The 22,054-nt window shown below is 37.7% G+C and overlaps 1 protein-coding gene across 1 annotated transcript in view; it reads left to right on the top strand.

The window, feature by feature from the left end:
• Positions 1–5,505: 5,505 nt before the first annotated feature.
• LOC127849765 (protein dopey-1-like) overlaps positions 5,506–22,054 on the top strand; it is a 49,981-nt gene continuing 33,432 nt past the window's right edge. The window contains 9 exon segments of the mRNA XM_052382515.1: positions 5,506–5,619; positions 5,621–5,659; positions 6,195–6,547; positions 9,601–9,790; positions 10,504–10,679; positions 11,420–12,080; positions 13,711–13,935; positions 20,138–20,260; positions 20,438–20,684. Of these exon segments, the coding sequence (XP_052238475.1) occupies positions 5,506–5,619; positions 5,621–5,659; positions 6,195–6,547; positions 9,601–9,790; positions 10,504–10,679; positions 11,420–12,080; positions 13,711–13,935; positions 20,138–20,260; positions 20,438–20,684 (2,128 nt within the window).

Below are 22,054 nucleotides of genomic sequence, written 5' to 3' on the forward strand. Positions count from 1 at the left end.
CAAAATGTTTTCTAAAAAATATGTTTTATTGTTTAATTAAATAGTCTATAACATCAAGTGAAATGCGCATATAGTTGCTCCGTCAGGTGACCTTTTTGATTTGTTTGTTCTTGCACTTTAGATCAATTGCAAATATGAATATCACTTCACTGTTTCAGTCAGCTGATTTACTTGATTTTTGTTTTAGTTGTTTTACTTGAACTTTTTCAGTAAGTTTGTGAAACACTTAAAACAGCGATTTTTATTGTTTTAACTTCACTCGTCATTCATAACAATCATGTGTTATTGTCATATCAATTAGTTTTAGTGCATATTGTTTGTTTTGCTACTTTGTTGGAATTGACATAAGTATTTTGTTTGATAAGGAAGTTTTTTTATAGACCAGTTGAGTTGACAAGTGATGTCATGTGCACCTGCAAAGTTTAGACTGCGGCCACTGGTTGGCAAAAAGTTGGGTATTCATATTAGCGTTCACAATAATTCAATATCATACATTAAATATTATTTTACACATTGATGTCTGCATTAAACATTAGTGTAAAAGAAAAATTCATTTTTAAACTAATATACTGTTGTTGTTAATAGTTTTACTTATAATTAAATACCAACTGAACATGCTGTTTGTTCTCATTATTATGTAGTTTCCAAAAAAAATCTGTACATCTCATGAGGGCCAGATAAGATGGCGTAAAATACGCATGAACAAATAGAAAATACTTATGACTTAAAATTGTGGTGAGTAAAAAAACTCCTGGTTAAGTTCGGATTACGCATTGTGTTCAATTTCAATGCCTATTAGCCGTTTATACATGCATATAAATTCATGTAAACATGACTGGTTCCCGTCATTGTGTCCACACTGGTAAAAACGTAGTGACATCACCATCTAAGTATAGAATGTGATTCCCGACCTGATTTACTCCTCAGTCAGAACGGTATCATTTCATTTTGGCCCACGATAAAGGTCGATGTTGACACAACGGGCTCCCCGCTGCATTGTTGAGAATCGATATACGCTGCTGGTGAAAACATCACATTCAATAAAACCCGAATCGCCCAACTTCAAGCATACATGTATTATGTTTGCTATCAGTTCATCTCTTGTGTTGCACTATGGAAAAACATTTTTCCTTCAAGCACTTTTTAAATGGCAGCCGAAATATACATATAATAAACAAGTTTTACGGATACCACCTGCTTACCATTCAGATTACGTGACTAAGCACATGTTTAACCTGTTTGATATATTGAAATCCGGTTTGCCATCAATGAATCCACTTGAATCATAATGTAATGCGTAAACTTGGTGCTTGCTTGTTTTTCATATGACCGTCACGATCTGTTCCGTCCTGACCGGCAGTCTCTGTCCCGAAAGCGCTTTTCTTTTTGTGATGTATTCCGCTGAGTCTGCATGTGTTTTGTTGTCATGTAAATAAAACAAAAAGTAATGGCCAGCCAGTTAAAAATGGTCGATTTTTAAAGCCGACAACGTCAGTTGTAACACCAGAAAAAATAATACGCCCTATTATTGACAGTATATTAACATATGTTATCATAAAATCGGTGCAGAGAAAGAAACATGACGGAAATAAGGTCACAGACAACGGCTTTGTACATAAATACTCCATAAAATTATCGGATTTTGATTTTTACTCATCAATTAAAAATTTCATGAGTGAAATACCCCTCGGCTGAAAAAATTATCTGGAGCTCTTTAAGACCACACATCTTAGCGACCAGTTTTCTATAACAAGAAAAACCATCAAAATTCATACAACTACCAGAATAAATTAAAGTTAATGTACCTAAACAAATAAGGATAAAAAATACATTGATTCCATACACACAGCATATAATTTAACTGACTGCTTTGGTAATTGTCTGGGAAAACTAACACTGTAACACATTGAATACATTTTCGTGAGTAATTTAATTGTTTTGATTTGATTGTTTGCATTAATCTTAAATTTGTTTGAGCATTTTTATTCCGGTGTTTAATTGCCTCTTTAATCAGCACAAAGTGATTTGTTTTGATAAGGGAACAATTTGCAAAAAATATAGGTCCCTGTTTTGATCATATTGTCAAAACTAACTAACAACATAGTGTCATAAAACACAGATGGCAAAGTATGGTAATAAACACAATTTATGATACCAACTTTTTTTCTCATTGGGTAGTAGTATTTAGAAAGCATTTAGTTGAGTAATTTACACCAAAATAATTAACTGTTGCTCAAATAAGGTATGTAACATATTGTAAAAAATAAAAGTCATTTGTCTAAATTAGATGATCAGTAACTATACACTGTAAAGATGCTTACCCGTTTAGTTCATAAAATTAAAGTATTCAACAATTATGCAATTTACTTCCAAACAGTAACATATTGAGCGGGTACTGGTCAATTAAAACTCTGTTATTACGTGTAAAGAGTCTATATTACGGCAATGTACAAATGACATCCTAAAAAAAGCACTTAAGTTTGACCCAAGCAGTGATTTTTTTGCCCAAAATTACCACTGATTTTCGGCTTCTTCCCAATCACAAAATTCCACGTTTTTTTCCCCAAAAATCTGACCAAAATATCCCAAAAAAGCCCAATTTCCAAAAAAAAATGTTATGCCCCCTTTTCGAAGAACATATAGTGATTGGACTGACCGTCTGTCTTTCCGTCACACTTTGCGTTAAGGTTTCGAAAAATGCTCATAACTTCTATGTCCCTATAGATATAACCTCATATTTGGTATGCATGTGTATATGGACAAGACCTTTCCATACGCACTAACTTTTTTACCCCTGTGTCCTTGACCTTGATCTAAGGGTCCGCATTTAGGTTTCGAAATCTGCGTTTAGGTTTCGAAAAATGCTCATAACTTCTATGTCCCTTGAGATATAACCTTCATATTTGGTATGCATGTGTATATGGACAAGGCCTTTCCATACGCACACATTTTTTTTACCCCTGTTACCTTGACCATGAACTTAGGGTCCGCGTTTAGGTTTCGAAATCTGCGTTTAGGTTTCGAAAAATGCTCATAACTTCTATGTCCCTTGAGATATAACCTTCATATTTGGTATGCATATGTATATGGACAAGGCCTTTCCATACGCACACAATTTTTTACCCCTGTGACCTTGACTTTGAACTTCGGGTCCGCGTTTAGGTTTTGAAATCTGCGTTTAGGTTTCGAAAAATGCTCATAACTTCTATGTCCCTTGAGATATAACCTTCATATTTGATATGCATGTGTATATAGACAAGGCCTTTCCATACGCACAAAACTTGTTACCCCTGTGACCTTGACCTTGAACTGAGGGTCCACGTTTAGGTTTTGAAATCTGCGTTTAGGTTTCGAAAAATGCTCATAACTTCTATGTCCCTTGAGATATAACCTTCATATTTGGTATGCATGTGTATACGGACAAGGCCTTTCCATATGCACACAAATTTTGACCCATGTGACCTTGACCTTGAACTTAGGGTCCGTGTTTAGGTTTCGAAATCTGTGTTTAGGTTTCTAAAAAAGCTCATAACTTCTATCAAGTGTTTATAGGGGGCATAAGTCATCCTATGGTGACAGCTCTTGTTTTTTTTGTTGTTTTTTTTAAGGAAGAAGTCTCTTATGACTTAATTATTATTTCTTAACTCTAGATCTCAACTTTATTTTTTAAACATCATACAAAATATAAATCTTTAATTTAGTCCTTTTTGTCATAAATAATTCCCAAATTATCCACTTTTATCGATAAAAAAATTCCCAATTTGACCAGACTCCTTTTCCCAAAATGGCTAGAAAACACTCTGAACATGCACATAAAAATAATATTAATTCTGTAACTTATAATAATATTTATAATTGCTTAATTTTTCCCAATTTCATGGTTTATCGCACTATTTTTCCCAATTTCACGGTTTATCGCGCTTATTTTCCCAATTCAAATGGCACAGGCTGTAACAAATTAAAACAAAAAAGATCACTGCCAAGTTTTAACGAAACATAAAAACAATGTTGATTTCTGATACATGTATATAAATGCTATTTATGTATCACTCATACTTACTTATGAAGAGATTCCAATATACATGTATACACTATAATTGGCATCAGACACAGTTTTGTTTTTCAGTTGTACGTATCCTGATATTCATCAATAGTTTCATTTAATGTTACAAAAATTCATCAAATGTAAAAGAAACTGATCATTACATTTAAATACTGTTGTGTAATTTGCATTTTGAATCATTCTTGCTTTTTATAGGGCTCTGTTGTATGGTTCATTGAATACACATTGTACACTTTCAATACCTCATGAAGAATTAAACACACTAGCAAGTACATATAATTGATAATTATAATTATGTAATTTATTATTATCCCCACGCTTTTTGAAAAGCGTGGAGATATTGTGGTTATCTCCGCTGTCCGTCCGTTGGTCCATCCTGGCCACTATCTCCTACTATACTATAAGCACTACAACCTTGAAACTTACATGTACACACATGGTAGCTATAAACATATGTGCGACCCTGCACTATTTGGAATTTTGATCTGACCCCTAGGTCAAAAGTTATGGGGGTTGGGGTTGGGCCATGTCAGAGATTTTCACTCATTATTTATGTTATTTTACATTAACTTTTTCATTTCTACACAGATTTACGTCAAATTGATACTGAACATCACTTATGACAATATGGTCAATCTCAACTATGCATGGCCCCATTACCAACCCTGGGACGCCCCCTGGGTCAAACATGCAGCGTGGGGATACGCGTTGGCATCTGCCGCGTCATTTCAAGTTATTTTTGTAATTTAATTCATTGAAGTCCTTCTTCAAAACAATTATACTGCTTATTCATAGCTTTGTTTTGTGAAATTGTCGATGGGTTTGTCTTCCAAACACCTTTACTCTGATGCCATATATACTAACTCAAATTTTATAAAGATGTAATTAAGTGTATCAATACACAATATTTGTACTAAATATGATATCTTATCTTAAATATTATTTAGGTGTTATAATGTTTATTTTGTATTTCTTATCGATTTCTTGACTAAACACTTGCCTGTACAATGTTGTACGTTAATGTCACCTGTGCATTTCTAACCAGTCAGTGCGCATCAATTTCAGTTCCACTTTTGCTAAATTTTCAGAGTGCAGTGTATTTACACTTTTCTATGCGTTTACTAATAATTTTCTGTATGATTACACTGGTTTTATTTTGAGTACCTGGAAAGACTATGCGAGGAATTTGGATTGCTTGACAGGCATACTTTTTACACTTTAGATAGAACCACTTCCTGACTATTGACAGGCATACTTTCTACACTTTAGATAGAACCACTTTCTGACCATTGACAGGCATACTTTCTACACTTTAGATAGAACCACTTCCTGACCATTGACATGCATACTTTCTACACTTTAGATAGAACCACTTCCTGACCATTGACAGGCATACTTTCTACACTTTAGATAGTACCACTTCCTCAAGTTCCTGACCAGTCATGAGTGCCCTGTCGATCCTTGCCGAGGAGTGTGAATTACTCAATGACAGCAAGTACCGTTCCTACATCACCCAGGTCGAGAAAGCACTCAAGAGTTTTGACTCGACGAGTGAAATGGGCAGATCTGATATCAGCACTTGGAAAACTTAATAAGGTGGGCCCTTTTGTTTGCTAATATACTGAACATTAACATTTACATGGAATATCAGTATTGCTATTTGATACACATAGTTTAGGTATGACTATTTTCTAATATTTATCATATATTTGTGTAACTTTGATCAGCAGTTTGGCAATCCAGATTAAGAAGTAGCATTAAAATAGGGTAAAACGGATAAATTAAAAAATTATATCTACGCAGGCTTTTGTGAAATTGAAATAGGTCTGGTCATTTATTATTTTACAATGAGTATTGTTTCTTAAAATGGTTGTCCATGGACAAAATGTTTGACAACTTCGAGAAATTATTTATCACCTGCTGTAACATCATTTATACCGATTGATAAGCATGTTAAACTCAGAAATGTATTTCTTCATGACTGATGTACAGACAAATTGAACTGTAGCTTAATATTTCCATTGGTTATTGCACGTTTTGCTAGCCCATGTGTGGTACTCAGTGATTCCATCGGTTGTTGCAGGTTTTGCTAGTCATGTGTGGTACCAAGTGATTCAATTGTTTACTGCAGGTGTTGCTAGCCCATGTGCGGTACCCTGTGATTCCCAAGCGGGTGACTATAGGCAAGAGACTGGCCCAGTGTCTGCATCCCGCCCTTCCCAGCGGTGTACACATGAAGGCCCTGGAGACGTATGACATCATCTTCAAATGCATAGGCACCGACCGGCTTGCCCAGGACCTGTTCATCTACAGCGCAGGACTGTTCCCGCTGCTCAGTTACTCTGCCATGAATGTGAAGCCGGTGCTGCTCCTGATATATGAGCACCACTTTGTGACGCTGCGGCGCAGGATCAAACCCGGCCTCAATGGACTGCTACTGGGCCTGTTACCAGGTCTCGAGGAAGGCTCAGAGTTCTATGACCAGTAAGTCAAGGTCAAACTATTCCATTTCATTGAACTTTGTTTGACACATTATAATTATGTTATTGATATCATTATGGTGGATTTGAAAAAAAGAAATCTTATTATGAACATTGTCATGCATTCACCTGGTTATAGTATAAGGCTTATGGTAAATACTAACATGTGTGAAGGATGAAGTTTTATTTTAAATGTTCTTAGAACATTTATAAGGGAAAGATCTAGATTTAAAAAATTGTAACAATTCCATAGTATGTTGAACACAAACAAGGGCACTGCATAACGGGTGCCAATGCTCGGCTGCGGGTGCATTTTTAGCTCACCTGATAGCTCAGGTGAGCTTTTGTGACTGGTCTTTGTCCGTCGTATGTCTTTCCGTTCGTTAACATTTGCTCGTAAACACTCTAGAGGCCACATTTCTTGTCCCATCTTCATGAAACTTGGTCAGAAAAAAACTTGGTCAGAAGCTTTGTCCCAATGAAATCTCGGCCTAGTTCAAAACTGGGTTGTGCCGGGTCAAAAACTAGGTCACTAGGTCAAAAAAAAAGAAAAACCTTGTAAACACTGTAGAAGTCACATTTCATGCTCAATCTTCATGTTACTTTGTCAAAATGTTTGTCTTAATGATATCTTGGTTTAGTTCAGAAGTGGTTCCGATCCGTTGAAAAACATGGCCGCCAGTGGGCGGGACAGTTTTCCTTATTAGGCTATAGAGAAACCTTGTAAACACTCTAGAAGTCACAATTTTTGCCCAATCATCATGAAAGTTGGTCAAAACATTGGTTCAATTGATGTCTCGGACGAGTTCGAAAATGGTCGAGATCGGTGAAAAAACTTGGCCGCCAGTGGGCGGGACATTTTTCTCTATATGTATATAGTGGCAGTTTTCCCCTATTTGGCTACAGAGAAACCTTGTAAACACTCTAGAAGTCACAATTTTTGCCGAATCATCATAAAAATTGGTCAAAACATTGGTTTTAATGATATCTCAGATGAGTGTGAAAATGGTTGGGATGGGTGAAAAAACATGGCCGCCAGTGGGCGGGGAATTTTTCTCAATATGTATATAGTGAAAACATGTGAACACAGTAGAAGTCACATTTTTGGCCCAATTTTCATGAAATTTGCTCAGAACATTTGTTTCCTTGATACGAGAGTTGAGTTAAAAAATGGTTCCGGTTAATTGAATAACGTGGCTGCTGGGGGGGGGGGCTGTTTTCTCATTATGCCTCCCCCCCCCTTTCGAAGAAGAGGGGGTATATTGTTTTGCTCATGTCGGTCCGTCCGCCCACCAGATTGTATCCGGATGATAACTCAAGAGCGCTTATGCCAAGGATCATGAAACTTCATAGGTACATTGATCATGACTCGCAGATGACCCCTATTGATTTTCAGGTCACTAAGTCAAAGGTCAAGGTCACGATGACCCGAAATAGTAAAATGATTTCCGGATGATAACTCAAGAACACTTATACCTAGGATCATGAAACTTCATAGATACATTGACCATGACTCGCAAATGACCCCTATTGATTTTCAGGTCACTTGGTCAAAGGTCAAGGTCATGGTGACCCAAAGCAGTAAAATGGTTTCCGGATGATAACTCAAGAACGCTTATGCCTAGGATCATAAAACTTAACAGAAACATTGGTCATGACTCGCAGATAACCCCTATTGATTTTCAGGTCACTAGGTCAAAGGTCTTGGTCACGATGACCCAAAATAGTAAAATGGTTTCCGGATGATAACTCAAGAACGCTTAGGCTTAGGATCATGAAACTTCAAAGGTACATTGATTATAACTCGTAGATGACCCCTATTGATTTTCAGGTCACTAGGTCAAAGGTCAAGGTCATGATGACCTGAAATAGTAAAATGGTTTCCAGATGATAACTCAAGAACGCTTTGGCCTAGGATCATGAAACTTCCTAGGTACATTGATCATGACTCGTAGATGATCCCTATTGATTTTCAGGTCACTAGGTCAAAGGTCAAGGTCACGGAGACTCGAAATAGTAAAATGGTTTCCAGATGATAACTCAAGAACGCTTATGCCTAGGATCATCAAACTTCATAGGTATATTGATCATGACTCGAAGATGACCCCTATTGATTTTCAGGTCACTAGGTCAAATGTCAAGGCCACGGTGACCTGAAATAGTAAAATGGTATCTTGATGATAACTCAAGAAAGCTTATGCCTAGGATCATGAAACTTCATAGGTAGAATGATCATGACTCGCAGATGACCCCTATAGATTTTTAGGTCACTAGGTCAAAGGTCAAGGCCACAGTGACCTGAAATATTAAAATGGTTTCTGGATGATAACTCAAGAACGCTTATGCCTAGATTTATGAAACTTCATAGGTATATTGATCATGACTCGCAGATGACCCCTATTGATTATCGGGTCACTATGTCAAAGGCCAAGGTCACAGTGCCAAAAAACGTATTCACACAATGGCTGTCAAGATCACTGTGACTCAACTTAGAAAAATGGTTTCCGGATGATAACTCAAGAATGCTTACGCCTAGGATCATGAAACTTTGTAGGTACATTGATCATGACTCGCAGATGAAATAATGATGAAACTTGACCAGGATGTTTGTCTGGACAATATCTAGATCAAGTTTGACATTTGGTAAAGATTGAATGAACAGACTCCTCTCAGGTGAGCAAACAAGGGCCATCTTGGCCCTTTTGTATAATAAATGAAAGTTTGTCACAATTTGTTTTTAAGAGGTCACAGTGACCTTGACCTTTGACCTAGTGACCCAAAAATGGGCGTGGCATGTAGAGCTCATCAAGGTGCAGCTACATATGAAGTTTCAAAGTTGTAGGTGGAAGCACTTGGATTTTAGAGCCAATGTTCCAAACCTTGGCACAATGTTAAGGTTTAAGCACGACGCAGACGAAACGACAAGACGACGGACACGACGAGCTGGCTATGACAATACCTCGGGTTTTCTCTGAAAACAGTCGAGCTAATAATTATTTATAAACTAAATCATCAAAAATACCATAAGCATTGTTGAATGATATCTCCTGTTTACAGGACTGATGCCCTGTTGCTAGACTTCTGTGAGTGCACAGACCCCCCATACTTCTACACCTGTCTCTGGGAGTGCGTACACAGCTGTCCGTCCGTCCGTCTGGCGGCCATCACCTTCCTCATGGCCCACTACAACAAGAAGCAGACCATGGAGGACCAGCTGCACATGGTCGGCCTCAACATCAGCCTCACGGTAAGCATCTGAATACTGCTTAAAATATGTATCTTGTTATGAGAAACCTGGGCGTAATGCATGTTCGTAAAGTGTCGCAAATGTTTTTTATGCCCCCAGTAGGGTGGCATAAAGCAGTTGAACTGTCCGTCCATCAATCTGTCCGTCTGTCTGAAAATTTTAACCTTGCTTATAACTTTTGCAATGTTGAAGATAGCAACTTAATATTTGGCATGCAAGTGTATCTCATGGAGCTGCACATTTGGAGTGTTGAAAAGTCAAGGTCATCCTTAAAGGTAAAAGGTAAAAAAAACAAATCCGAGGGTAGTAACAAGCTTTAAAGGATGATGATTTCTATTTTATATCATTTTGCAGGTACAGATCATTTTCACAAGGGAAGTAAAGGGATATAATAGAAAATAAAAAAATTAAAGCGGCGCAGTAAAGGGCATTGTGTCTCTGACAAACACATCTCTTGTTTCTGTTTGTTATCCATTTTGGAAAGGCAAAGGGCTATATAAATTGTAGGCATGATTTCGTTCGTGTGTGCTTTGTTTTTTTATCCAGCCGGAACTCTGAGTGTTTTTGACAACTTCATGTATTTAGATATTTTAACGCAAGGGCATTACATTGTATACAAGCTACCATTGGTTATTATGTCATTAACAAAACGAATACACAAAGAATTATGTAGTTAGATGTGGTTAATACCAAGTATGAATTACCAATTAAAGATTGAGGCGCTGTGCAGTGCAGTACAGGACAGCAGTGTGCTGGTACAGAGAAGTATGCTGGACTTCCTGTTGGTGGCCTTCCCCCTGCACAACCGCCAACTGACCCACGCGGACATGGCGCGTGTTGTCCTGGCAACCATCACTGTACTTCTCAGGAGGGACATGTCCCTGAACAGGTACATGGAGGCTGCATCCTATCTTGATGATGTTTGTAAAACTGAAATGGCATGCTTGTACTACAAAAAATCTTCCTTCTTGATTGAGTGTGTAAAGCAAGAATATTTACAGATTACAAGGTTATGATCTTAGACAAAGAAGTAAATTGTGCAAGACAAAAACAATTTTTTGCAAATGTTCATCATTTTTTTGTTTGATCATTTGTATACTGAGCTTTGTAGAACATTTCTATTATTCCTGTATGTTTTTGTCTTTATTGAAAATTTGCTAACATGCCATACTCCAAAAATGGGCAATCCCTAAGTAACTGTTACATGAAATCAAGTAAAATTATTTATTAATTTGTCAATCCATGCTTCATGATGTTATATATTGAGCGTGACAGTTTTATCATACCATTCAAATAAGCTTCCTTATATCCTTCAATTTTGATTTATAAATACAATATTCAATGGATGTTCACAACTATCTTTCATTGTACCCCGTTCTACCAAAACTGGGCTAATGCATGTGGGTAAAGTGATATTCAAGATTAGACTTTGCAGTCCACATAAGCTAATAAGGGACGATGCTTTACGCCTAGACTGGATTTTCATTTAGAAGATACTTCATTTGAAAGAAAAATTTAATAAAAGTGGAGAGTGTTGTATCTGCTTAGCTGTTGTGGACTGCACAGGCAAATGTAGGACAGCCCAGTTTTCCCATAACGCAGCTAATTTTTTCTGTGTGCATTATTCAGGAGGTTCTATGCCTGGTTGCTGGGAAGCAACACTACGCTGGTGCAAGTTCAGGAAGCAAGATCCAAGGGAGACGTCTCAGAGTCTCCATCAGGCGAGATGACCTACTTTGAGCGGTATTCCCGGGACCTCCTGGTGCAGGCATTGAGACAGCTACTGGTGGAGAAGCCCGGGGGATCTGACACAGTATCTGCTCGCTCAGCCGTCCTAAAACCCTTCAGAATCCTCATCAGCCTGCTGGACAAACCAGAGATCGGTCCAGTAATCCTAGAAAGTGTGCTGCTGTCTATATTCAGATGCTTGTGTAGAGAATATGACATTTCTAAATCAAGCAAAGTCTCTGCTTTTGTAAAACAAGCCTTGAAGAAAGATGACATCTATTATGAAGAACTCTTGAAAACAGCCAACCTACTGTTTGGAACTTTTGAGCCGTACTTCATCTGGGACTATGCCTCGAGAAAGTTCCAGGAGGCGTGTGCAGGGAGCCATGAGGGGTTTGTGGGGAACCAGGAGGCATGTATAGGGAGCCAGGATGGGTGTGCAGGGAGCCAGAGGTCCCTCAGGAAGATATCCGGTTCCCAGTCCATGTCTGAGCCCCAGGAGTCAGCTGATATAGACGAGCTGTGTACACTGGTGGCCTATCTGCTGGACATCGTATCCCTGGTAACACATTTTTCTTCAAGTAGCTGATGCAAAGCTCTGGCTCTATAAATTTGTGCAGGTCTTGCATATACTTCTATTGATATGTTTAGATAATAACAACACACTGCATGTACAAATTGGAATTGTTGAAACCATGTTTAGGGCTTAGCAGTATGATTAGTGACTTTTACTTTGTCTTTGTCTTTTCAGTTCATTTAAGGTTTAAATCTAAAAATTTGATTGTATTTTTAATCTCTCTGATTGACCAATCATATTTGTTAAATGACCTGTTTGTCATGAGTGAGTGGGTTCACATGTTGTATCCTGTTCTGCCCAGTAACAGTGATTGGGTTCACATGTTGTATCCTGTTCTGCCCAGTAACAGTGAGTGGGTTCACATGTTGTATCATGTTCTGCCCCAGTTACAGTGAGTGGGTTCACATGTTGTATCCTGTTCTGCCCCAGTTACAGTGAGTGGCTTCACATGTTGTATCCTGTTCTGCCCCAGTTACAGTGAGTGGGTTCACATGTTGTATCCTGTTCTGCCCAGTTACAGTGAGTGGGTTCACATGTTGTATCCTGTTCTGCCCAGTTACAGTGAGTGGGTTTACATGTTGTATCCTGTTCTGCCCAGTTACAGTGAGTGGGTTCACATGTTGTATCCTGTTCTGCCCAGTTACAGTGAGTCTGTATGAGCATCATTCTTTGAAAACAGGGCTTAATGCATCTGCATGAAGTGTTGTCCCAGATGAGCCTGTGCAGTTAGTGCAGGCAAATCAGGGACAACACTTTCGTTTTTTATGGAATTTTTGGTTTAAAGAAAAAAAATCAAATCCAGTTAAGGCGGAAAGTGTTGTCCCTGATTAGTATGCTTAGCCTGTATGGACTGCACAGGCTAATCTGTGACGACACTTCAAGCTCATGCATAAAGCCCAGTTTTCCCATAACAATGTCATATGTTTCTCCCACAGGAGACCCAGACAGAACACCTGCCCCACCTCCTGTGCAGTCTGATCTGTTATATGTCTGTATGTCTCTCCCACAGGATGTTATATGTCTGTATGTCTCTCCCACAGGATGTTATTTGTCTGTATGTCTTTCCCACATGATGTAATATGTCTGTATGTCTCTCCCACAGGAGACGTTCAGTGAGACCCAGACAGAACACCTGCCCCACCTCCTGTGCAGTCTGATCTGTTATATGTCTGTATGTCTCTCCCACAGGATGTTATATGTCTGTATGTCTCTCCCACAGGATGTTATATGTCTGCATGTCTCTCACACAGGAGACGTTCAGTGAGACCCAGACAGAACATCTGCCCCACCCCCTGTGCAGTCTGATCTGTTATATGTCTGTATGTCTCTCCCACAGGATGTTATATGTCTGTATTTCTCTCCCACAGGACGTTATATGTCTGTATGTCTCTCCCACAGGATGTTATATGTCTTTATGTCTCTTCTACAGGATGCTATATGTCTGTATGTCTCTCCCACAGGATGTTATATGTCTGTATGTCTCTTCCACAGGACTTTTTATGTCTGTATGTCTCTATCACAGGATGTTATATGTCTGTATGGCTCTCCCACAGGATGTTATATTTCTGTATGTCTCTCCCACAGGATGTTATATTTCTGTATGTCTCTCCCACAGGAGACGTTCAGTGAGACCCAGACAGAGCATCTTCCCCACCTCCTGTGCAGTCTGATCACAAGTCTGAGCCGCCACTGCTCCCACCTCCCGGACGCTCACATCCTCCGTATGCTGCGACTCTGCTCTAAGATCCTCTCCAAGGTTCAGCCAACCATGACCGTGTCAGGGTCACATGACCAGTCAGCTGACACGTCATGTGACGCCAGTATGCTAGAGCAGGTGGAGGTACTAACTGTGAATCTTTATGTGAGCCTCTTTCTATCAAAACTGGGTTAAATGCATGTGAGTAAAGTGCCATCTCTGAATATCTTGTGCAGTCTGCACAGGCTAATCAGGGAAAACACTTTCCACTTAAAACTGGATTTTCGCTAAGAAGAGACTTTCTTTAAATGCAAAATTACTGAAAAGCAAACAGTGTTGTCTCTGATTAGACTAAGCGTATTGCACAGGCTAATCCCAATTTTCAAAGAATCAGGCGCATGTTTTTTGTTGCTGTCTTTGTGTTACTTGTTGTGCATTCAGAAAATCAGTGTTACTAAGTCATGCAAACTTTTTAAGAGGACCTTCATACTGTAAAATAATTGTTATTCTTGGGACTTAAATTGAGTCGTGTACTGAGAAAACTGGGCTTAATGCATGTGCGTGAAGTGTTGTCCCAGATTAGCCTGTGAAGTCCGCACAGGCTAATCAGTGATGACACTCTCCGTCTAAATTTGCTTTTTGCAAAGAAGAAACTTCATTTAAACGAAAAATGTCATAAAAGAAGAAAGTGTCGTCCCTGATTAGCCTGTGTGGACTGCACAGGCTAATCTAGGACGACACTTTACGCAAATGCATTAAGCCCGGTTTTCCTAGAGCGTGGCCCAATTGTATTTGATTTTTGGGTTGATCAATCTACATTTATGACACAAACACATGCAAAAATGACCAATGCAAATTGTATTTTTGCTCCAAAAATTATATAACCACGAATTAACATGTCCGCCAAAGTCTTTTAAAAAATCATGAAATATCATGCCAATGAATATACATGATTGTACAGTATTTATTTTTATTGATTTTTATGCTGACTCTAGCTCTTTCATTTAAAACAATACTTATCATTATTTAAGTATTTGTAACGTTTTAAAAGATTAGACTTATGATCATATGGTGGAAATTTGTTAAAATTGGAATACTGTTATTAGAAATTAAATACTTCAAATAGACTCAGTTTGTGAACAAACAATAAGCAGATTGTAGCCACTCCATGTCAACTTTGAGTCTGTTTGGTATGTATAATGTGCTCCAATTCATGTGTTATTCAGCTCACATGTGCTTGCCTATCATTGTTCTCTGCTTTAATGATTATTCGTATCCATGCAGTGTCGTTTATGTAGCCAGTGTCTGTCTTGAACCAATGTCTGTCTATCAATGTCTGTCTGACTCTTGAATCTGTGTCTGTTTTGATCCAATGCTTGTATTGTGCCAGCGTCTGTAGTCCTGAATGAGTGTCTGTCCTTAACCAGTATATTGAAAACATTTCATCCTCATAGTGTATGTCCGTTGTTCTGAACAAATGTCTTTCTGCAGTCTTAAACCACTGTTTGTGTGTAGTCTCAAACCATTGTTTATCCACTGTCGCAAACCAGTGTTTGTGTATACAGTCCAACCCCTCTTAAGCAGCCAGTCAAGGGAAACGGCCAAATTGGCTGCTTAAGCGGAGTGGCCTTTTAAGAGGGGGTTGGGTCATAGGGAGTCTAGAGTTGATGAGTGCATGGCCAACTGTTCATTTTTTGTATAAACAAAATGGAAAAAATAAGGTACATGAACTAAACAATGTATGGACTTTAAATAATTTTATTTCTTCCTTTCTAAAGTCAGCTATAAAACAACATTTCCATTCAAAAAAATATTCTATTCGTCTTTCTAATCATCATCAATATCATCCTCACCAGAATCAAGTCAATGAAAAAGAATCTCATGATTCGTTGTTTACAGAATGCGCGTTGTATGGCCCCAATGCACTTAAGATAGGAACAGTTGTGAATCAGTTATGCGTGAATAACTCCAGTGTCACTATAAATCAATAATTTAATTGGTTTATTGCAGTTTTATGTCTTTGTAATACCTACTGCACGAATTGGTCCAGACAGTCCCGACAGTGATCTCCTCCACGATAAAATCGTGGCCAGTTACTTAAGAGACTGCTAATAGCAACCAGGTGTAATCCTACTGGTAATCGTGCTTTTCATGCATAATATTATAAAAACATTTATTTCGCCGCGTAAATGGTTTGTTCAAAATTAATATTGAAATCATTGTAAATATAAAACAAATATAAATGTTTTGTTAAATTCCCAAATGAGAATCATAATTTGTCATCCGAAACACACTCCCCATTGATTTATGTTAACGAGATGTTTACAAATTCTAGCATCAAAAAAGTCCTCATGTATTTCCTTTGTCCCGACAAAAGCGCGCGAAAATTATGCACCAATGTACAATGTCATGACATACCCATGCGTGCGTGTATTGATTTTTGGATAACAACTTTGTAGCACAGAGAACATGTAGAGCAGTTGATTTCGGTTACAAGTTGCGTTGTTCTTTTTAACTTTTAATTAGCCGATAATTGTCATAAATGCTTGAAATAGTATGATTCAACAGCTACACATAATCAATTATAAATTAAGAATCTCTTTTCCAGTACTAATAGATGATAATTGCATGTGCGGAAACAAAAAGATCAAACAGTCGCATATTGCTTTTAACCCGATAACCCGATAATCTGCTGCTAATTAATTGCAATTTGCAAACTGGCTGTCAAAATGTTTATCACACATCACGCTTCAGTACTGCAGAGCCTATAGAGCAGACTGGAAGTACGTATCGATTTTTTGCGCCGTTACGTTGATGCAATTTTGCAAGTGTACATGACTGACTTACTCGCGCGTGACCACTCATATGGGGGGAATTTAACATTTGGGATGCAAAATTGCTGGCCGCTGGCCGGAGAAACGGGGTTACCGCTAAAAAGGGGTGCATTATATAGTGTTTATCGACGGTCGCGGCACAGACCGGTGGCCTACATAGGGCGACCGGCGATGAGGGGTGACCGGAAGTAGAGGTTGGACTGTAGTCTAAAATGGGGCCCTCTATGCTCTTGATCCAGTGTATGTCTTAAACCGTAAACAAGTCTGTATGTAATGACGCAGTGTCTGTATCTGGTTTAAATGCAGTTTCTGTCTTTGGTTTAGACCAGTGTTTGTTTATAATCTAACGAGGGTCTGACTAAGTCTTAAACAAGTGTCTGTCTGTAGCCTCAAACAAGTGTTTATCTGTAGCCTTAAACAAGTGTCTGTCTGTAGCTTTAAACAAGTGTCTGTCTGTAGCCTTAAACAGTGTCTGTAGCCTTAAACAAGTGTCTGTCTAGGCCTTAAACATGTGTCTGTCTGTACTCTTAAACAAGTGTCTGTCTGTAGCCTTAAACAAATGTCTGTCTATAGCCTTAAACAAGTGTCTGTTTGTAGCCTTAAACAAGTGTCTGTCTGTAGCCTTAAACAAGTGTCTGTCTGTAGTCTTAAACAAGTGTCTGTCTGTATTTTTGAACACTTGTCTGTCAGTAGTCTTTATGCAGTGTTTGTGTAGTATGTATGCAGTGTCTTTCTGTATTCTTGAAGAATTGTCTGTCTGTAGTATTTATGCAATGTCTGTCTGTAGTTTTTATGCTGTGTCTGTCTGTAGTATTTATGCAATGTCTGTCTGTAGTATTTATGCAATGTCTGTCTGTAGTTTTTATGCAATGTCTGTCTGTAGCATTTATGCAATGTCTGTCTGTAGTATTTATGCAATATCTGTCTGTAGTATTTATGCAATGTCTGTCTGTAGTATTTATGCAATGTCTATCTGTAGTTTTTATGCAGTGTCTGTCTGTAGTATTTATGCAATGTCTGTCTGTAGTATTTATGCAGTGTATGTCTGCAGTATTTATGCAATGTCTGTCTGTAGTTTTTATGCAATGTCTGCCTGTAGTATTTATGCAATGTCTGTCTGTAGTATTTATGCAATGTCTGTCTTTAGTTTTTATGCAGTGTCTGTCTGTAGTATTTATGCAATGTTTGTCTGTAGTATTTATGCAGGGTCTGTCTGTAGTATTTATGCAATGTCTGTCTGTAGTATTTATGCAATGTCTGTCTGCAGTATTTATGCAATTTCTGTCTGTAGTATTTATGCAATGTATATCTGTAGTATTTATGCAATGTCTCTCTGTAGTATTTATGCAATGTCTGTCTGTAGTTTTTATGCAATGTCTGTCTGTAGCATTTATGCAATGTCTGTCTGTAGTCTTTTGCAGCGTCTTTCTGTATTTTTAAGTGTTTCAGTGTAGCCTTTGTTTATACTCTGTAGCTGGTGAACTAGTGTGATAATTGATGTTTGAATATAAGCTGTGTATGTACTATCATTGTATAAATGTTAAGGGATTTATCTACATTTTTATGCCCCCTTTCGAAGAAAATGGGGCATATAGTGATCGGACTGTCCGTCTGTCTGTCTGTCTTTCCGTCACACTTTGCGTTTAGGTTTCGAAAAATGCTCATAACTTCTTTGTCCCTTGAGATATAACCTTCATATTTGGTATGCATGTGTATATGGACAAGGCCTTTCCATAAGCACAAAAATGTTTACCCCTGTGACCTTGACCTTGAACTTAGGGTCCGCGTTTAGGTTTTGAAATCTGCGTTTAGGTTTCAAACAATGCTCATAACTTCTATGTCACTTGAGATATAACCTTCATATTTGGTATGCATGTGTATATGGACAAGGCCTTTCCATACGCACACAAATTTTTACCCCTGTGACCTTGACCTTGAACTTAGGGTCCGTGTTTAGGTTTCGAAACTGCGTTTAGGTTTCGAATAATGATCATAACTTCTATGTCCATTGAGATATAACCTTCATATTTGGTATGCATGTGTATATAGACAAGGCCTTTCTATACGCACAAAAATTTTGACCCCTTTGACCTTGACCTTGAAGTTAGGGTCCACGTTTAGGTTTTGAAATCTGTGTTAAGGTTTTGAAAAATGCTCATAACTTCTATGTCCCTTTAGATATAACCTTCATATTTGGTATTCATGTGTATATGTCCAAGGCCTTTACATACGCACACAAATTTTGACCCCTGTGACATTGACCTTGAACTTAGGGCCCGCGTTAAGGTTTCAAAATCTTCGTTTAGGTTTCGAAAAAAGCTCATTACTTCTATCAAGCGTTTATAGGGGGCATAAGTCATCCTATGGTGACAGCTCTTGTTTTAAATATGGTGTTGTTTTTATCATATTATGTCTACAGTTATGAGTACAACAAAGGAATGTGTAAACATTATGCTTTTATGTTAAACAAACATAACACCTTTATTAGTATTGTAAAGTAGTTCTACACCTTAACTCTATATGTAGTATAAAACACAACTAAGTCAATCAAAAGGTTGATTTTCTTTAATATAATTTGTATTAATTTTCTATCCAAAGTTATAACAAATGATAATTTCAAAGTCTTATACTAATTCTTAAGATTCTACAAAATGATTAAGATTATATACAATAAAAAGCCCATCTAACTTCCTAACACAACTGAACTATCTTGGGGTCGAGCTACGTCTCTATTTAGAAGATACCATCTGTACTGTCCATCTGGCATCGCTCTAAGACATGTATCTGTTCGTCAATAACGTAGCTGAGTTACTTCTATAATTAGAAGGTACACAATGTTCTGGCTATCTAGCCTTTTAGTCTTTCATGTCCAATAATCTCTTAATTGCAATGCTCGGTATTGATTCAACATTGACACCGCTCCAAGGCATTGACTCGTCCGTGCATTACGTACAAATTCATACCTCGACGGGTTTTATCATGAAATTCAATCATGGTATCCACGTCTGGATGCCAATCAAAACAACCACCCGCCATCAGTGCATTATCTTTCAACTGGATGTACTCTCCATGCGCCACGATGTCAGATTTTAATCATAGTGGCCTCATTGTATACTTTGTATGTAAAATATTGCTTATAGTGGGAATTTGTCAATTTTGTAACCCGCTAATAACACTGAATTTTTGTTGTAATAATTTTCCAATGTGTATAATATTTAATATAATAATATTTAATATAATATTTAATTTCTTTTTGTTAGTAGTTTAATTTGTTACGCTGATAATGTTATTTGTTATACATGTACATTTTTTTAAAGCGCCTTTGAACACATAATACTGTATTAAAAGGACGCTATATACATGTGGTATTATTATTATTATTACAGTATATGTCACTTTTACTACAATTTATAGATTCGAACTTAAATGGTAACGTATACCAATAAATTGAAATCAAAGTAATAAAACATATTTCTAACTTGTAATGGTAAAGGCCTATTGTTTGTTTGTAGTTAAGAGGTTCTCCAGACTCTAAGTGCCCTGTCACAGAGCCTATGTCAGTTGAAGAAGCCTTGAAGCTGAATGAGAAGTTAAAGAAAGAGGAACCCAGACCACCTGACTCCTCTGGCCCAAATGTAGCACAGTCTACACTCATGAAAGATAGTTTGAAAGCAGGTGAAATAGACTCCACAGAAAGTGATGATTCTCAAAGTCTTGAACATGAAGCTAGGAATAAGACAGCAGTGACCCGGACACCCTCTAAGCACTTCAGGTCTGTGAACCTCATGCAACAGTGAATAGACTGCTTACAGGAATTCTTCCACACGCTGGTGAACGTGAAACTGCTTCAGGAGAGGTGCCATGTTCAGTGCTACTTTGCCAGACTGGTTGATGACCCTGACCTTACCCTGACCCCTGATCTCTCCACCTGTGGTCTGATAGCGTTGACAGGGTGTGAGCAGGACCGGGTACAGGCGTTCTCCACAGCCTGTCAGCTCCTGGTAGAGTTTGCCAGCTTCCCCATGTTCAGCCAGGCTCTGCCTCCAAACTCTGAACCCAGTAAGTGGAAACATTCCATGTTTAAACTCAACTCTGAATAACATTTATGAACTGTGAATTCATTTATATCGGTAAGCATAAAATTTTGTGTTTGTTTTTTTAATGGCTTTTTTGTTTTTGTTTTTTTAATGGCCATTTCGTGTTTGTTTTTTAATGGCTATTTTGTTTTTGTTTGTCACCTGAGCAGAACGTGGTCATGGTGAGCTTTTGTGATCGCCTTTTGTCTTGTGGATGTCTCGGACAAGTATGAAAATGGTTGTGCTCAGTGGAAAAACATGGCCACCAGGGGTTGGGGCAGTTTTCTTTATATGTATTGTAGCGCCTGCCTTGTAATTGTTTACTTTGTTTTATTCTTACAATAATGATTCTTTAAATTACAATTTTTAATAAATTTTTAATTCATTAATGATAGTTAATAACTTATAAATTCATTAATGATAGATCAGGTATATTTTCATTGTATGATAATTCTTAAGAAATGAAAACAATGCTTTAAACTCTCTGAAAGTGTGGATGCAGATTGTTTACACCAGTGGTCTGTGCTGCATCTCTTTTGACCACTGCTTATCTTTACCTGGATACTAAGAATAGCAGTGCTCTCATTTGATTGGATGTTTACCTTGGTTTCTAGCAATATATGCCAGCTACACCTCAGAATCAGGGGACTGGCACATTGTTGGCCTTTCCCATAAGAACTAATCACCAGAAACATCTGGGTATACAAGTGAAAGACTAATGGTAGACCCCCTGGCTCTAAGTTGAAAGAGTTAGTCCACTAATTGAAATATTGAGGTTAGTGATTGCTAACCTGCCAGACCTGTTAAGTGTAGCAACTGTTAGTTTTATCATGGAGGTGAGTTAAATGTTCTTAGTTGAAATTTCACTAAGTAAAAGTGACTTAGTCTTATTTTTCTCTAAATGAAAATATTGAATTAGTGATTTACTGTGTGTTCACTAACTGGGAATGTTAAGTTAGTGAAGTAAGTTTAGTTCTTTTAACTAAGTGTGATTATTAACTAAGTGATTATTAAGGCAAAGTGACTAAGTATTTTTTCTCTAAGTGAAAATATTGAGTTAGTGATTTAATAAAGAACAGGACTTAGTGAATTTATGCAACAACAAGTTAGTGTTTTCAATAAGTGATGAGTGAACATAGTGAATTTATTAAATGACAGCTAGTCTTTTAATTAAAGTGACTTAGTGTGTTGTGATTAACGCAAGTTATAAGTGATTCATCAAAGCCGAAGAAATGGATTTAAACTGTTTGTTTTCTTTAAGTGTCTTACATTAGACTTAAGTGAATAATACAATGAAAGTGAGTTCTTAATTATTTGTTTAGTGAAAGTGAAGTTTGTGAGTGAATTCAATTA

The sequence above is a fragment of the Dreissena polymorpha genome, chromosome 11 (assembly GCF_020536995.1).
Source record: "Dreissena polymorpha isolate Duluth1 chromosome 11, UMN_Dpol_1.0, whole genome shotgun sequence".
NCBI lineage: Eukaryota > Metazoa > Mollusca > Bivalvia > Myida > Dreissenidae > Dreissena > Dreissena polymorpha.